General features: G+C 40.5%; 2 protein-coding genes across 18 annotated transcripts in view; both read left to right on the plus strand.

Annotated features, from left to right (window-relative positions):
* Positions 1 to 8,416, plus strand: part of LOC126983085 (homer protein homolog 2-like) — a 75,785-nt gene extending 67,369 nt beyond the window's left edge. For all 9 annotated transcript variants that reach the window (XM_050835574.1, XM_050835575.1, XM_050835573.1 and 6 more), the window contains 4 exons: positions 1,519 to 1,687; positions 2,094 to 2,278; positions 2,709 to 2,869; positions 3,410 to 8,416. In XM_050835574.1, the coding sequence (XP_050691531.1) occupies positions 1,519 to 1,687; positions 2,094 to 2,278; positions 2,709 to 2,869; positions 3,410 to 3,595 (701 nt within the window). In that variant the 3' untranslated portion in view covers positions 3,596 to 8,416. The remainder of the gene's footprint in view (positions 1 to 1,518; positions 1,688 to 2,093; positions 2,279 to 2,708; positions 2,870 to 3,409) is intronic.
* A 4,741-nt stretch (positions 8,417 to 13,157) lies between these two features.
* Positions 13,158 to 18,935, plus strand: part of LOC126983086 (kinesin-like protein KIF19) — a 60,330-nt gene continuing 54,552 nt past the window's right edge. For 2 of the 9 annotated variants that reach the window (XR_007735506.1, XM_050835585.1), the window contains exon 1: positions 13,158 to 13,775. Coding sequence is in view for 8 of the 9 variants with exons in the window: in XM_050835585.1 (XP_050691542.1) it covers positions 13,719 to 13,775 (57 nt within the window). In the remaining variant the exon portion in view is untranslated. The remainder of the gene's footprint in view (positions 13,776 to 18,935) is intronic. The other 7 variants (XM_050835579.1, XM_050835586.1, XM_050835583.1 and 4 more) reach the window with 6 other exon arrangements.

Genomic DNA, 18,935 nt, shown 5'->3' on the forward strand with positions numbered 1-18,935 from the left:
GAAATGTTCCAGCTATTCCTGCCCACTATCATTCTTATGCCTCTGTCTGATGTGATCTCCCTAACAAGGTGTGAAGTGTTCCGACTCCTCCTTTTATCATCTTTGTGCCTTTGTCCAACGTCCTGGTTAACTCGTCACCCCAGTTATCAAAGTTTTAAGCAGGTGCAGAATTTTATGCAGCATTGTATAATCTCTTTAGGATCATATAAACTTACTATGAAAGGGGGGAGAAAACAAAGAGTTGGCACCTACGTTTCCTGGCCAAGGTGTCAGGAACATACTTTCTGCCTTCACCAGACATGTTAACACTGTTGCTATGAGTCACGTTCTGTAGCTTTAGGTGGTTATGCTTGTGCCTGTGGTGTTTGCTTGTTATCATCACTGTATTGACTTGTTGCATGTGGGAACAGTCCTGATGACCATGAGCTTACGATTGGTACTAGATGTTTTTTTTGTTTTGTTTTTATGGTAGGAAGCTGTTGTTCAGTAGTATTTAGTGTCTGTCATGTTGGATGTAATGTATGTTTTAGCTAGTGGTGTGTGTTGTATGAAATGTGGTTTGTTTTGGTTATCGGATGATCTCTGTCTAGTAGTGTTGCGTCTCCTCGGTTGAGAGTGGGGCAGCAGTTTGAGGATCCTGTGACCTTCTTTGCCTTTTATCTCCAACTTTGAATCTTGCAATCTCCAAGACTCCTCTCTGTTATACCACATAATCTGACCAGCTATTGCAGGGCTGTGATGTAAATGCTTGCAATTTCTATATCAATAATCAATTAATAAATTTTCTTGATTGTATTTTTCTATATGTGATCCTGTAGATTATGATGTGTTTCATAGTGATTATTATTTCCATTTTTCTTTCCCTTCTTTCCTCATCAGTTAGCACCAACATACAAACAGTTTTTCATCACCTGAAGAGTGAAAGGGACCGTGTCTGCTCCAACTCTTAGTTCCTTCATCAGTATAAAAGTTTTGTAATTTACTAAATATGTTCTCAGACACTGGAGGAGAATAGCAAACTGATACTTTCTCTCCTTGGAAGTGGCAGGAATTCCAACTTAACAGTCTCTTAGGGTGATCTGCCTCTCCTCCTTTTCTTGAAAGGAACTAGATGATTCAGTTACTTCATTTGTTTATATATATATATATATATATATATATATATATATATATATATATATATATATATATATATATATATATATATATATATATATATATATATATATATATATATATATATATATATATATATATATATATATATATATATATATATATATATATATATATATATATATATATATATATATATATATATATATATATATATATATATATATATTGTTCACCCACTTCACTACAAGGGCATGTATCAGATTTACAAGACTTAAGCATCTGCATGTTGACTATTACTTCCATTTGAACAGTTATACTCTCTGACTTACAAGTCTTTTTGATCATTGTGGTGTGGGTGAGTGTGGCTTGTTAATACAGGTGTGTCTGCCTCCTCTACAGGCTTGCAGCCAACAGGAGAGAGTCCCAAGCACAAGCAGGGAGGAGGAGGCGGGGGAGGAGGGGGAGGCGGGGGAGACAAGGTGGGAGCTGCCGGTGCCGGGGGAAACGTTGACACTCAGATGCAGCTGAAGTATGAGAATGACCGGCTCAAGCTTGCTCTTGCTCAAAGGTGCTCGCTGTGTTCACTGTTCTTCACCTCACTGTGTATTTGTTCATTGGTTCATTCAAAGAAATGTTTGGCAAACAACTTCCGTGAAACAACTTTTTAAGCTGCCATATGAAATTTTACATGTATCATAAATTAAAATGTACTATATATTCCCAGTACATTCATTAATAGAATATATGATGTCATTTTTTGGATTGGTTTGATAATTGAATTTAATTAAAGTTTTGTCTGTGTTGAGGAGTGAGAGTTTAGTTATGTAAAAGATTTTCTAGTACACTCAAAATGTATGTTGGTCATAAGAAAATTAAATTATAGCAATATCATTCTATCCATTAGGCTTTGTGAATGTTAAGATGTTCAACATGTAGTTCATTTATGTTAAGAGACTTTCTGTTCTCCCATACAGTTCTGCCAATGCCAAGAAGTGGGAAATAGAGTTGAATTCCCTAAAAACAACCAATGCCCGGCTCACCTCAGCCCTGCAAGAGTCAACAGCCAACGTGGAGGAGTGGAAGAAGCAGCTGCAGACCTACAAGGAGGAGAACAGTCGCATGAAGACACGCATACACGAACTTGATGCCGGAGGCCGGAGTAAGCTGAGCAAGGGTTTAAAGCAGTGCTAAAAGTGTCCATTGTTACCTGTGTTTTATGTTTTTTTTTTTTTTTAAGTAAACAGTTGAGTTAATCTTTTTGAGTAACTAATCTCTTACAGTTATATTATTGTTTTTCGCTCATGTTCAGTATTGTGAGTATGTGAACTTGGGTGAATAGATATATGGAGGACATGAAAAGCTGTTATGTCTATGCAACAGTTTATGCTGAATTGGTTTCTTAAGTAAGTAAAGGTTGAGTTTGAACAAATAGGAAAACATTGGTCATTTGCATCAATATGTCCTGACTGTTAGCTGATTATGATTTTATGTCTTCTAAAGTTAGGCGTATGTCGGGTGTGTGATGATGTGGTGGAAAAATTTTAATTAATTCATTTTTCACTGATTCTAATATAGATGTGATTTTTCAGTAGGTTTAGGTGAGTCTGAGGAGCTGGTGAAGGAGGTGGCATCCTTGAGGGCGAGGCTAGAGAGCACAGAGGACGAACTCAGATCTCGGGAGTCCACAATAGAGGAGATGGAGGCCCAGCTGCAACGGGCCAGAGCAGACGACCTACGGGAAAAGATGCAGGTAAGGCTGTGCTCATCTTACCTGGATTTTAAGTTCTAGGTTAATGACGGTCTCTCAACCTGGTAGCAGCGATGGGCCAATTTTGTGGCTTCACCGTGTAGCAGCGACGGGCCAAATTTGTGCCATGATTTAAACCCCCCAAAATAGATGATACTTAAACTGATCACAAATGCTTTGATACATATTATAAAATGGTTTGTGTGAGTGATGACTTTTTCTCATTTTTCTCGCTTGGAAGGACCATTAAGAAACATGATTCCTGCTGCTACCGGGTTAAATTTGCAGTAACCACATTACTCATAAAGTCATTGAGTGATTTTGTGTGATTTTTTTTTTTTTGTGCTACTTATGTTTAGTGTCACTCTTTGAACAGGAGATTGGTTAGAAATATGATACTTTAGTGTGAAGCATCCTTTTGCTTTCCCCTTTGTAAATCCAAACCATCGAGTCCACAAATAAAGGATCCGTTACTTCTCCTCTTTATAAATCCAAACCATCAAGTCCATTGATAAAGGATCCGTTACCTTTCCTCCTCTGCAGCGACTGAGCGATGAGAATGAACAATTACGAATGGAGACGGTAAGAGCCCAGTCACAGCTTGAGGTGGCCATGTCAACGCAGGACACACAGCGAGGCGTGGTAGAGAGCGTCAACATGCAGCTTGGCGACCGCATCAAAGACCTACTGGCCCTCCACCACGAACTGAACCACCTTCTTAACACCTGAGGGGGGCCAGGTCGGGGGCCGCCGGCCGCCCCGCAGCAGCAGCACTCCGGCACTGCCCAGAGGAGGACCATCCGCCTCCAGGCCGTCTGGCACGTGTAGTGAGCGCGGGGATTGCGGCCGCTTCTGACCTGGAAACACGCTAGCTGCTACTCTTGTATCCTTTCTGTCTCTTGTGTCTCTCTGTCCCCCTCTTGCTGCCCCTAAACTCAAAGATGTCTGTTGTTCATCAGTTGTTCCTCCTTAGCCCCCATCCAACCACCCCAACCCACCCCCACGCCCTGCTGCTTGACCCTTCCCCTTGACCTCCTCTGTCCTGCAGCCCCGCCCACTCCCTCCGTTCGCCGCCCAAGAGTAGAGGAGTCTTGACCTGTCTGCCATCCACACTTACACACTCACACACACACACACACACACACACACACACACACACACACACACAGACACACACACAGACACACACACACACACTTCATGGTTTTTGTTTTCCTCCTTCCCGCAGGAACTAAACACTCTAGTAGTAGCGCTGCTACTTAGCTCTTAACTCAGCAATACATAATATTCTCCATAGTTCTCCTTCCTTGTAATTCTATTCTTTTTATTTGTTAATCAAGGGTGTTACATTTATCACATCTTAACATCTTTGAACTTTTACTTACATGGCTCATGTTAAGATGACTTGCATGCATTGTGTGATTAATTAAGTAATACTTGATTAATGCCCAGTTGATATTCAGCCAGCAAGGAAAATGACTCTTCCAAGAAGTCTGTATGATCCAGTATTTTACTCAATATCCTTGAAATCTTGATTTTTATAGATACTTAATGATTTTAATGAGCACCATCACCAGGTTATCTCAGTTCAGCTGAATGAAGAATGATTTTATGATTATCTTAATGGATGTTTTATGATACTTAACGATCTTATGGAATTCAGTACACTGAGGGACGAATCACACAGGATGGAGTTTAGCATAGGAATTTCTAGGTTATATTTTTAGGAAGTGAAGTACTTATAGTTTTACTCTTAGAGGAGAGTGTCGTGCAGGACATGAGGTAACATTCCATTACGGTCCCTTTGAGGCTCCCTTAAGGCAGCTCACAAGCAGGTCAGGTGATCACTTTGCCTTGCCGCTCACTTCAGTCCTTGGTTGTGTTTGATAAGATGTTTGCATCATGATTTCTCTGATAATATTTTATAGCTAAGTATTGCAGAAATTCATCATGTACGTTAATATCACTGCCTCTCGGACTCGCTTCAGCCTCACAGTGGTCCCTAAAGGCTTGTGCTGCGTGATCAGTCAGCCTTTCAAATGTGCCAAATATCATAGCTGGAAAGACTTTTAAAGCATTCATGCATTGGAAAGTAAATTTACAGCTTTTAGATATTCATTGCATTGTTACTAAAATGAATTTTACAATTTTTAGATTGTTGTAGCAGTTTACTTAAACATTGCGTGCAGACTTACAAGTCATTTTACGACAATTCAAGATTGCATATCCAGTTAAATAAACTTGTTCTCGTTGCCAGCCACGCCAAACACATCTCTAGCATCAACTCATCCAGACATCCAGATAGCAGAATGATTCAGGCAAAGTAATGAGCGAAGTCATCTGCATCTTTTTTTCCTATCAACATTATCATCATCATAATTATCATTAATATTATCATGATTATCATTGTCATCACCATTATTATCATTAATATTATCATGATCATCATCATAGTCATCATCATCATCATTGACATTTGTGAATCAGCACCATCATACTGATTATTATCATTATCGTCATCATCAATATCCACCCTATTTTGTGGAAATGCATGGTGTTAGTTATGGTCCCAGTGGTAGGAGGAGGCAAGAAAATGAGAAACCAGTCAAGTCTGAGAAGGAAACATTGTCCGGTGAACTGAGCTGCATGGCTGTCCAGACCCGGTGTCCTCTTGAAGTCAATGGTGCGAGAGCTTCCCTCTCCATCACCAAGTATCACACCCCGTCTGGTGCACAAACCTGCGGGCTGCCTCCCTCACCACCAGCCTCAGCCTCTTTGATGTCTGTTTAGTAGTAAACAAGAAATTCAAGCAAAATCATTCCATACTGAAGTGAAGCTCTGGGAAAACTCAGGGTTTTAGGAGGATTATGGTGAATAAACACTCAGGGTTTTAAGAGGCTTATGATAAATGAAAACAATAATTCTTTCTGTTAAGGAATGGTAAAATGGGGCTGTATATAAATAAGATTAATATATTTTTCTTAAATGCATGATCAAAGCAAATTTAGGGAACAGTACGTGTTCTTGTTTTGAATATAACGGAATTTATCATTTACAGTAGTATTTAATGTTCAGTTAGATGTATAGTGGAGAGAGCGAGAGCAAGAGAGTGAGAGAGAGAAAGAGAGAGAGAGAGCGAGAGCGAGAGCGAGAGAGAGAGGGAGAGAGATATGCCTTGTGATGGTGAACATTAAAACAAACTAAGGATCAAGGAGAGCTATCCATTAACATCCCTTTCCTCCCCAAGATTCTCCTTCCAGTGTAGTGACATTTTTGGAATGTAATGCCCTTGCTGAGTCTTGACTCTTGTGACACTTAACCCTTTTGACCGGAGGCAACTAAAAAAAAGACCATTAGGCAGCTTGCGAGGCCAAACACACTGTAATCAAGGTAGCTACTTTAGTATTTGTTTGTAAGTCTTAGAGAAGTGAGTACGAGTGTTCCCGGTGGTCAGTCAAAGCACATGAATACGAGCACAGTTTTAGTTTTGTATGTGCTTATACATATTTTTAATACATAAATATGCTGCCCATTTTTATAGGTCACCAGAGGTGATGATTGATCTTTTGACTGGAAATTCAGGTACCAGGTCTAAAGGATTAATACTTTTGTTTTGAATGACATTTTTGTAACTTTTTTAATGATGTTATAGGGACCTTGACACAAGATCTAACTGACTTTTAATTCTTGGAGTTGATTACTTAGGTATCATAGATGCACAATTCATTTATTGCATTCAGTAGTTCATAAAAATAATCAAACTTTTCAGTACAATCCAGTACTGGTAGCTGACATGTGAAGGCGTAGAAATATGTGTATTGTCGCTGGCACAGGGAGTTGTGCTCCTGTGGAAAATAGTCACACGAAGGCAGCACTGAGCGGTTGCTGTGGAGACACAACATAACCTGAGCTTCCTCACAAAAGAGGTTGTTAACTCACACAGCATTCAGCTCACTGAATGATTTTTATTCCCCTGAAGTGTTCTCAAACAGTATTTTCCTTGAAAAACTCTGTTAATACTCTGAAGGTGTAAAATGTGATATTCTTATGAATCAGAAGACTAAGGTTCCATCTGCTGGCTGCTTTAAGACTGTGGGACTGTTGATGTGTGCCACAGGTTGCCTTCTGAGTTCTGTCTTTCTTTATTCAGATTTTCTCTTGGACAGCTCCATATATGAAGCTAAATTACATTAGGTAAAAACATAACAAACTGAGAAAATTTGTATTTCTTTCATGTTTTAACCCAGCTTTTCATCTGGTTATTTCTGCTTGCCTTGTGTTCTAAAGGAAGCAGCTTGCTTTCTTTTCTGATGCATGTCCAACCTAATGTTTTCACATTTTTCATGAAATATTTGTCCTTTGTTACATTTTGTTTGTCATACTTAGTTTGTATGTTCATATTCTGCTAACACAAGCCTCCCTTGTGCCCTCTGCCGGGCATCAAGATGTAGAACTAACCAGCATGTCACCAGCGGCCTCTGCAGGCGCTGTGTCTGGGAGGCATCATTCAGGCGTCCTGTGTGCCTGGAAATCCATAACCTTGTTACACTTTTTGTTTCATTTTGTCCCATCTTGTCACCTATCTTTCTCTGAGGACTTCTTGATTTTATACTGTCATATTTCATCATTTTTTACATTCATAAGCAAAACTGGAAGCTTTTTATTATTTTGCTGTCTTACTAATTGTCTTTTTAATAGAATCCATATGGAAGTGACTTGCTTTTTCTTTATTCTATTCAGTTACCAACTACTTATTTTAAGTGTCATCCTCTTATCCACTTGAACAAGCAATTCAAGTGATTAATCATGAAGGAGTTTTGTGCAAGGTTGGTCATTGGCTGTTTGAACCATTATGGACTGTTTTGCCAACCCTCCTCCCCCTCCTGCTCATATCCTCCAGTGACCAGACTCCTCTACATTCTTGCCTTCCTCCTCCTCATCCTGCTCCCCATCCTCCTCCCCCTCCTCTTCCTCCTCCTCCTCCTCCTCCTCCTCCTCCACTTTTTCATCCTTCTCCTCCTCTATTTCCTCCTCCTCCTCCTCCTCCTCCTCCTCCTCCTCCTCCTCCTCCTCCTCCTTCTGATTAGCGTGTCATGGAAGAAGCTGCTTAAGGCCCAAAGAGCACTTTTAAGTTGTTACATATTTTTATTTATGTCTGCTCACCTATACATAATCTACACATAGTACTTGCACATATATTAATATGACAGTTATTGTTTAGTTTGCAGAAAACTTGTCTGTGAGTTTTTACTTAATTAGTTGTGATAATGAGGTAGGGTTTTGAAGACACTTGATTTACACTAATATTGTATGCTTAGTATGGAGTTATTTTTTGTAAGTACAAATATTTTTTTTACCTACATTATTGTACATATTATTTCCCCGTCTCCGTAAGGTGTAATGTTGATGAGTTGTCCGGTGTCTCCCGGCATCACAGTCCGGGTGTTGCTTCGTGTTCTCACATCATATCAACTAAATTTTTGTCATGTGTAATATCATGGCTCAGTGCCAGAGAAGCTGAAGGTCTTATTAAAATCTACATAAAGCAAATTTCTGCGCTGTCCCTTTATTCTCATGAATTCCACCTTGAGAATTTTACATTGATTCCCGCATGGTCATCCACCGTAGCACACTGGAAGTGTGTTAGTTGTGTCCTTCATCCTTGTTTGTGTGTTGAGTTGTACATTTATGGTCTCAGCTTGGGTATAGGTGTAAAGCCCCTCAGTTCTTGTTATTTTGTACATGAAAGTTTTTGAATGAGTCTTTCCTCCAACCATTGTACTTCGTCCTGGCCGTACATTGTGTTGTCAGTGATGATATTTCCCTCAGCACTGTTGCCGGTGTCTCTTCCTGCCCTTCAGTGTATAAGAGTGTGTCGTGGCTGTGTCAGGGTGTGACTGCTGCTCTCCTCATAGCTGGCTGTTAGCAAGAGTTTCTATTGGTAGTCGTCTTTGTCCAGATTAAACCCTTCATTGAATTATAGTGATGAAACAATATATATATATATATATATATATATATATATATATATATATATATATATATATATATATATATATATATATATATATATATATATATATATATATATATATATATATATATATATATATATATATATATATATATATATATATATATATATATATATATATATATATATATATATATATATATATATATATATATATATATATATATATATATATATATATATATATATCATGGAAGGAATGCTGAGTGAAATGAAACCTGTGCATATGCTGTGTATGTCTTGGCATATGTGGGACAGTCTGGGTAGTTTTCATTCCAGAGTGTCCAGTACTCACTGCCTCGCTCCCTGTTACTCATAGTGGCCAAAAAGCTGTATTATTAACTTGATACACCCTGTGTCAGTGGGTGAACAAATGTGGCTGAGTGATTCAGTGAATAATGTGTCTTTCTAGGAAGATGTTTTTTATGATTATTGACTTATTGATTTTATTCCACAAGACAAAGCTAATTTCTTTCATCTGCTTAGTTAATGAACACTTTAGTTACCGGTCATCATGTTTTTCTATGTAGCTTTGAATGATTTGTCTTGTTTTACTTATCTTATGTGCACACCCTCAAAGAGGGCTGTGCACCTGAAAATTTTAATGTAAGCCCTGGTCCTGTCATTGTTTGGTGTGTGCAGCCTCAGCCCAGGCACAGCAGCAAATGGTCGTTTCGGGAGTCGTGTAAATACTCATCAAGTTTTGTAACAAAGTGGATCAGTGGAGACTAGTGCCAATCCCCCAGAGTGTATGGCTGCATTTCACTTTCATTGGTGCTTTGAAGTCAACCCTTTAGCTAGTGTTTGATCGCCCCGGCAGCCTCAGTCGCTGAGTGAAGGGTTCAAGCACCTCTGAGGAGCTGCCTGGCCCTCACTACCAGCCAGCCTGACTGCTGTGTTCCCCTGCTGCCACTGTACTGTTGTGTGTCACTGTTGATTGTGTGGATGTGTTTTGACTCTCCCTCACTCCCCTACTAAAAAGCTGTTAAGAAATTTGTATATACATTATACTCCACTTTTTTAAATGATGTACTAATGTAATACTACATTAGTCAAATTTTAAAGCTGCCAATATTGAACTAGCTTTGCTCAGGCTTAGTCATTTTTCACTTCTATTATTGTCAGAATCATTCTGCATCTGTTATAGTGTTCATAGTGTAAGCTTCTTGAATTTGGATTGATCTACTGTTAGCATTCCATAGTTGGCGCTTGGCTTCTGCTTGCTTCACAGTAGCAGCCAAACTTTATTGTGTATCAAGCTTTCAGAAAGAGTGTTGCTTTTCCGAGTAACTCTGGCAGTGTGCGGTGGACCCCAGGAGTGATGTGGACAATGAATGCACCTGTCCTGCTGACCCTTTTATTTATGGCATGCACAAACAGCACCTGATATGTGTTGCCTCATGTCTGGCAGCTTTATCCACTTCTCATGACATAAAATCCATCAGAGGAATAAGTTTTCTCATTACTGAGTGACTGACAGTGGGCAGTAAGTGGGGTCTTGCCTGACAGGTAATAGGGAGGGAACAAGTGCATTGCAAATCTGTCACAAAGCTACTTACTCTTTGTCTTTTATTCTAAAGAAATCAGCAGCCCATTCAATTCTTGTCTTTCATAACCATGATTCACATCTAAACTTTTGAATTTTATGCTAGTACTCTGAGTGTTTGCTAAGTGTCTCATTCATTCATGTTATAATAAGTTAGCAACAGGCTGGCCATCTTCCTTCAACAATTGGCCACAGTAGTCCATCCTTTGGCCTAAAGGCCATAAAGGTATACTGTTTGAATAGGGCATCATTACTGTATTTCAATTATTATAGTGAAGCCAGTTTATCCTTGAATGGTTATTGATTTTCTTTAGATCATTATTCCAGTGGAGTTTTTGTGCTCTAGTTGTTTTGCTGTAGAATAACAAAGAAAACATAATATTGATGAAGCTATTAAGAATGAGTGCAGGAGGAAGCTGAGTGTCCCGCATTACCCAGGCCAGACTTTGCAGAAACTCACAGCTGCCACGTGCATGTTGAAGCTCACTGTCTTCTCCACTGTTATTGGTGTTTACCCTTGAAAGCATCTTATTATAATTTTGATCATTATTATCATTATCACTTTTTTTCATGCGGTGTTGATCATATTCATGGAGATACTTAACGACAACTAAAGACAGTCATAAGTGATGCATTTATTGTGTAAAGAGGTGTAAGGTCTTCAGTCCTAGTTTTTAAGATGTTATTGAACCATCATGTGTTTTTTATATAAATGAATATATATAAATATAAATATAAATATATAGATCTATATATATATAAATACATACTTTACAGCTGTCATCAACCTTCCACTGTGATCAGTGATTAAGCTGTGGATCAGAAGACTGTTTCAGCCCTCTGGTGGCTCGTGTCACTATTGCCTTTTCGGAAATTCAGCACATATTTTACCATCTTCCTGTTTCTTGGTCACAATATGCTCATTGTCCCAAATTACTTGTCGGTTTTTGGAGGTAGGCATGTATCTGGTGTGTGAACCATTCAATACTCATCACCCAGGGCTGCGGGTGGTTGGCTGCAAGTTGGTGCTGTTTTTACAAGTGTGCTGGTGTGTGCTCATGCTCACACGCCACACACGGCAGTCAAGGGTCATGAACCTCATCAGCTGGAGATGAGGTGTGTCTGTATGTGTGTGTGTTCAATTAGTTACATTTTTCTTCGTGACATATCAACCTTGCAAGAAGTCCTCACCCATGAATGACAATACAACAGTTCAAGACACATGTGGAAGAGAAACACAGGCATCAAGGACTTAGTCTGTAGCCCAAAGAGTATTATTTAGTATTTGACGTGTGTGTTTCTGTCGGGCAAAGTGAAGAACAAGTGTAGTTAGTGTTGTCCTGTAGCCCTCTCTCACAGGTTGGCTGCCATCAGAGGAAACCTTTTTTCAATATCGTATCAAACTTGTATGTGCTAAAGGTGTAAATGGTTAGATGACGATAGTGTTTCTATGCTGCTAAGTGGTCAGCTGGTTCCCCTAGTCTAGGTTAAGATGTACATGAAAATCAAATTGTCCCAGTAGCTTTAACTGAACGAGATGAGTAATGTTCAGTATTGGAGGCTGACAGCGTTGAATGGACCTTAAGAATTTAGCATGATATTCCTATTCTGTTTAAATATCAGAAGTAAATTTGCTCAAACCGTATTACCTTTTTGATAAGTGTTGTGAGTGGTTGGCTTATGTTGGACTCCAGTTTGTACATGACCTAGAAAACACACTCAACTTGCACCCACAAACTCTCTGTGTTGCTGTACAAAGCTGTAAAAAGTGTTAGCCCTGAAGAAAGGATTGAGATCTTATCTACTTAGTCTATGTTTTATTTCATCCCTTGTATGTCGGAGAGAGAGAGAGAGAGAGAGAGAGAGAGAGAGAGAGAGAGAGAGTTTTCCAAATATAGATATAAAGGAAGATGGAGTGGTGATAAGACTGAGGGAGAATAAGTATATTGTAATGTTGAAGAGTGTTACGTAGGATTGAAGAGGAGGAGGAGGAGGAGGAAAGGGACAGGGAGATAATTGAGCAAGAAGAGTTGGGAGGTGTGGGTGAAGAGAGAGAGAAAGAGAGAGAGCATAATAACTGGGTAGATGTATTGACGTTCTGTTTTTGTAAGTTAATTATGGCTGAGGAGGAGGATTTTTTCACCGTCTCCTCAAGGGGTTACTTAGTTGCTTGTGATGCTTGTCTAAAAATATATGACGCCAAGGAGGCTTGACACTATAAAAGAAAAAAAGAATAAGTATGAAAGTATGTAAGATTTGGAGTGCGTCGTATTTCAGCTGAAGGCCTCTCAAGTTTACACGTAGGAAAGCCCCGGCGGTTTTGTATAGGCCTTTATCGTTCTCTGGTAACCGATTTGGTGCGTTAGTGAGATGATCATCAGTAAAACAGCTTCAAAGAGTAAGGGTGGAAAGCAAGGTGATCATACTAAAATATTCATTAACTCTTGACACGATGCCGATAGTGTTATGTTCAAACTTCCTGCGCCCTAGTTTTCATTCAAGCACCTCTCGACCTGTAAGAATGTGCACCTAAGTCACGCCATCTCTAGTATTTGATTATTAATTTAACAAGTGTCTAGCGACTCTAGCCTAAACAGCTGGTAGTCATCGCAATTGTAAGCACTGCGATAGGGTTGTTACTTTTTTCCGTTAGCGTGGCAGCTGGCTTGCCTATGTATGAGCCGTGGATAGGGAACGTAACTAGGGCAGGTCGCCAGGCCAACGGGTGCTGACTAGACGGCGGGGAACAACCATGCGAACACCTGCCCTGCGCGAACCACCCGGCGAGTCGGTGAGTTGCCAGCAAGCAGCGGGGGAAGGGTCGAACGTCGGAGTCGGACGCAGAGAGCAGCTGAACTGAACCTCGCACGTTAGTTACCTTCCGGTCGCGATGGAGTGAAGATGCATCCCGTCTCACATGCGTGCCAAATGTAGTTGTATTCAGCGACGGGTGTGACAAGCGAGGAGGAACTTTTAGACAAGAGCGGCCGTACTGTGCCTTCCAACAGCAGGACACAGTGGGCACCAGAGGTCATTATTTACGCGGGAAACATGACCTTCACCTAGATATCGGCGGAGGCAGCAGGTGTGCAGCCGCGTGAGTGGTGTATGCGGGCAGCACCTGGACGGAGGGATGCGAGATGCGTGCCTCGACCCCTCTCCACGGCCCCCTCCCGCCGCGGTGACCTGGGCCCGTGGCGGCGACCTGGGCACCACGAACTTAAGACTGTGATACTGCTTTTTCGCGTGGAAGGTTCTGTGTCCGAGGCGAGATGTCGGGGACGAGGAGAAACAACGGGAAGGAGAAGGGCAAGTCGGAGCATCTGATGGTGAGTCTTATTTATATATTATTCCTTCTTGTTCGTGTTTTATGTCATTATATACTATTGGACTTCATCGTTTCCTGTTTAAACTCCCAGCGGTTGATTTTTTCTATCTCTCCTCTGAACAAACTTGGATAAATAGCTACCTAATACTTTGATCGAGTTTGGTTACTATTTTGTATTGTTTAGGTTCTGTCCCTTATATATAGGTTACGTTAGGCGGTCGGCATCTGGTACTAGCCTACTTCTGTCATGCTGTCCTGTTAGCTGAGACGTACTATATACCGTGTTCTCGTAGCCTACATAGTCATTACTTTCTCCACTGCATCCATTACCACTCTCGCTCCCATTACTATTTTCATTATTCGTACCTACCAGTATTAGTATTTTCTACATCTAATTACCGTTTCCATAGTCACCATTTAACCCTCGACATTCAGCGTCGTCACCTCAGGACACCGTACGTCACCTTCCCACACCATTGCTTTATTTTTACATCAAAATAACTCATTCTATTCGTGGGCCCAGATTGCTCTATTGATGTTAGAGGGTTACGGCCATTCATGTCCTGTTTGCCACTTCTCTATGCTTGCATGCTTGTCACACACACACACACACACACACACACACAGAGAGAGAGAGAGAGAGAGAGAGAGAGAGAGAGAGAGAGAGAGAGAGAGAGAGAGAGAGAGAGAGAGAGAGTCTTGATGTCTCAGGTAACGAGTTTTCTCAATGCAGGCCTTTGTAACGACAGCTCCTGTGAAACAAAACGTACAGGAAGACCGTATTCTGCATGAAGCATGATGCCATTGCCTACATACGATATCTTACATGCCACATTATTTGCAAACACACAATTGAGCTAAATCACTTGTCCATTCGTGTCTCCACTCAATCCCAGCAGCAGTAGGGGAGAGCGGTGATGATTCGGACAGTGGGATGGTCCGGCCATCGCACTTATTGTAAAGTGTACGGGACTGAGTGCCGCGAGATTTTGTGTGAATGTGGAAAACTTTGTTGCCTTGGCCCACAAAGGGACAACCACGCCCTCAGAGCTGTTATTTTCGATGCAAGTCCTATTTTATGTTTTTTTGCATCTCGTATGTAATATTGTCATGGTGTATCGTAAGCTCTCGCTTCAAAAACGTGCCAATTAGCGAGATATAAATTATTTCGGTGACGCAGCGATGCCCGGCGAAGGTGTTGCCGTGTAACACGATCACCCGCGAAGCCTCGTGCTGGAAAAGGAGTGTGACCACACATTTGCTTTTTATAGAGTCGTGATGATTCGGACGGTTGATTTTTTCATGATTTTTATTAAATTTATATCAATTTAAACACTATAGGTGTTGCAACGGTTATAAAAAGGTTAATTTGGTTGATTTATGTTCAGATATTATGCTTGTGAGAAAAGAAGGAAGCCATAATACCAAAATTTTTGAGATATTTCTTGTAGTTCTCCTTTTATTTTTTCCCTTCTAAATATTGAGAGGATACTTTTGTCCTTATACAAATGTTTTGTAGAAGATATAATCTTATTCATTAGCCAATCAAACTTAAGGTATATTAACATTATGGCGAGTATTATGAGTGTCCGTACAATATCCCACCTCCCTGGCCGAACCATCACCACGGGTGGGGATGGTTCGGACGATTTAGAAACTTGTCTTTCACCACCTACATCTGAAAACTGGAAATAGCTACGAGTGTCATATTAGCAGCCTAAAGAGCCAAATGATGGAGGAACATTTTGAGATCAACAAAATTACACTACTACTTAAACTTCTTTTTCTAAAAATATTTTTCTAAAAAGTGTCCGAATCATACCGGCTCTCCCCTACTAACCCCTTTTCAGCCCTGTCAAACACATTCATTTCACGTCCCATCTCAGTCAGAAACACCTGTACCATTTTTGTTCCCTCTGTTATGCTTCTCACATTCTAGCACGATATACATATAATAGAGAGAGAGAGAGAGAGAGAGAGAGAGAGAGAGAGAGAGAGAGAGAGAGAGAGAGAGAGAGAGAGAGAGAGAGAGAGAGAGAGCGCTCTGTCCTTCCCTTCCCAGCTCTGTCCTTCCCTTCCCAGCTCTGCCCTTCCCAGCTCTGCCCTTCCCTTCCCAGCTCTGCCCTTCCCTTCCCAGCTCTGCCCTTCCCTTCTCTGCTCTATCTTTCTCCTACCCTCTCTCCCTTTTCCTTCCCCTTCTTTCCCTGTTTCCCCTTTCCCTGCCTTGCCCTTTTGCACATTTTCCGGTGATTTTGACAATAGTTAACTTTACAGCTCGGCTCAATTTTCCAGAGCTGTTGTTCTCTTAATCTGCGTACCAGTTGAAATGCGTACGAGTTGGCGAACATTCCCTACACCTACAGCACTTAATGGGTAACCTTGGCAATGATATTCCCAATGGTCCTGCGTGGCCTTTGCTGCTTAGCTCGGGGGTGTAGGGGAGGAAGAGGCCTCATTATCCTTGCTAGGGCGTGGAGAGGGGGCGGGAGAGGGAAAGGAGTGTGGGGGTGTGAGAAGCAGTGATATATGGGATGGGGCGGGGTGAGGGGGCAAGCGGTGGAGTTGAGTGGGGTGACGGGGGGTAGTAGAGGGGGACGGAATGGTGTGAGTGGATGCAGTAGAAGGGGACAGAATGGTGTGAGGTGTAATGAGCGGTGACAGATGAGGTGTTGTGGGTTGAGGGGGGCAGAGGGTAGGGGACGGTGGGCGGTCGGGTGGTGGAGAGGAGGAGGAGGTGGTGGAAGAAGGGAAAAGAGGGGGAGAGGGAGAGCCCGGCAGCACAGTCCCTCACCACACAAATACGAATACAAATAAGGTAAGATGGGAGCGCTCATATACATACACATAAGGCTCCCCCCAAAATATTCCCACATCAGAACAATTATATTAACGAACCTTCACCAGACAACCGTACACTCCTACTGACCTTCTTCCCTCTGCTGTACGTTCTCCAATGACCCACTTCCTATTCTTGCTACACCCTTGATTAAGAGAGAGAGAGAGAGAGAGAGAGAGAGAGAGAGAGAGAGAGAGAGAGAGAGAGAGAGAGAGAGAGAGAGAGAGAGAGAGAGAGAGAGGTAATCAGGAATAAAGGACTGACTGACTGACTGACTGACTGACTGACTGACTGGGGTGAGATGGCGTGAGGGGTGATTGGAGAAAAGGGAGAGCGAGATGGGGATTGGATGTGGGTCGAGAGTAACAAAGGGAGGAGGAGGAGGTGGAGGAGAAGCAAGGGGCGGGGAGGTCACGCAGGGGTATCACAGGCGAGGTCAGGAACACATGCACGTCATTCACTGGGAAGGGGAATCATGACCTCGGGGAATTACCTTTTTTTTTCTCCAGTAACGAACGCCAACTCATTTTTCTTGACGTTTTCTTGTTGATTGTTTTGTTTTTATTCGTGAAGTTAATTTTCTCTTCCTTTTTTTTAGTAAAGGAGATTGACTAAGGACTAAGAGATATAGATAGAAATAGAGAGATAGATAGATAGATAGAGAAGAAGAAAAAACATACAGATAAATATAGATAGATAGAGAGACAGAGAAGAAGAAAAAATACCTCAATACGCTACGAAGAAAATCAGAGTTGTCAAGAAAAGTAGCGAAAAAAGAAAGAAAAGATTTATAGATCAGAAAATAGCAGCACGAATTATGAAGCTGCAATAATTAAGGAGATATCAGTAAAGGCTAAGAACTGCCCAAAAGAGATGAGGACGTGACTATAAAGATGAAGAAATGCACTGATCAAAGAGAGACAGCAATAAAGACGTGAAAATTATTATGGAACTTTACACGAAAGAAAATAATCAAATAACAAAGATTTAGGAGACAATTGAGCGAGGAAAGTAAGAAATTCGTAAGTGAAGAAAATAATTAGATAACAAAGATTAGTTAGAGAACTGAATGAGGAAAGTAAGAAATTCGTAGGTGAAGAAAATAATTAGATAAAGATTAATTAGAGAACTGAATGAGGAAAGTAAGAAATTCGTAGGTGAAGAAAATAATTAGATAACAAAGATTAATTAGAGAACTGAATGAGGAAAGTAAGAAATTCGTAGGTGAAGAAAATAATTAGATAACAAAGATTAATTAGAGAACTGAATGAGGAAAGTAAGAAATTCGTAGGTGAAGAAAATAGTCAGATAACAAAGATTAATTAGAGAACTGAATGAGGAAAGTAAGAAATTCGTAGGTGAAGAAAACAATTAGATAACAAAGATTTAGGAGACAATTAAATAAGGAAAGTAAGAAATTCGTAGGTGAAGAAAATAACTAGATAACAAAGATTTAGGAGACAATTAGAGTGAGGAAAGTGACTAATTCATAGGTGAGGAAAATAATTAAATGACAAAGATTAATGAGACAATGAATGCGGAAAGTAAAAAATTCGTAGGTGAAGAAAATAATTAAGGTAAAGATGAGAAAATGAATAAGTTTTGCAATAGTGAAAAGTCTAAAAAGAAAAAAAAAGAAATAATGAGATATTCGTCCATGTTGCCTGTAGACTGCGGCAACCTTCTTTCTATCACGCTTCCTTTCCGACAACCTCAACGCTTTCAAGAAGGGAGAACCGGGACACCGCGGGCCCTATATTAGATACTTTTTTTTCTTTTCTTGATAACTTATTTTCCTGGTAGCAATGGCGTGTTGATGGATATTGTTTTCTTTCGGTCCCTGGTTGGTTTGTCTCCTTTACTGATAAAAGTGAGGGAAAAACAAACAGGGTCTCCAAGAACAACAAAAGCGATTTCTTAATTTATCGTTTGTTTATTTAAGATAAAAAAAATCATATGCCCATCTCATTCATTTTTCTTTTCACTTGTTGTTTTTCATTCCTTTCCTTCATAGAGAGTTTTTTTTTTCATTTTTTTTAACAACAACAAAAAGAGCTTATTCTCATTCATTTGCTATTTCATATTCCTCTATTTCTTCACCGTTCCTTCATCTCTAGTGACACTCATTCATTCTGTTTACAAGTTCTCTAAAATAATGCGACCTCCAACAACAAAAAAAGCTTATCCTCATTCATTTGCTATTTCACACTCCTCCATTTCCTCGCTTTCCGCCAGTCCTTCTTCTCTAGTGACGTTTTCTCATTTCTGTTTGCGAATTCTCTCAAATCATTCTTCATTCCTCCTCTGGTTCCTTATTTCCTCGTT

This window comes from Eriocheir sinensis, chromosome 52, assembly GCF_024679095.1.
Source record: "Eriocheir sinensis breed Jianghai 21 chromosome 52, ASM2467909v1, whole genome shotgun sequence".
Lineage (NCBI taxonomy): Eukaryota > Metazoa > Arthropoda > Malacostraca > Decapoda > Varunidae > Eriocheir > Eriocheir sinensis.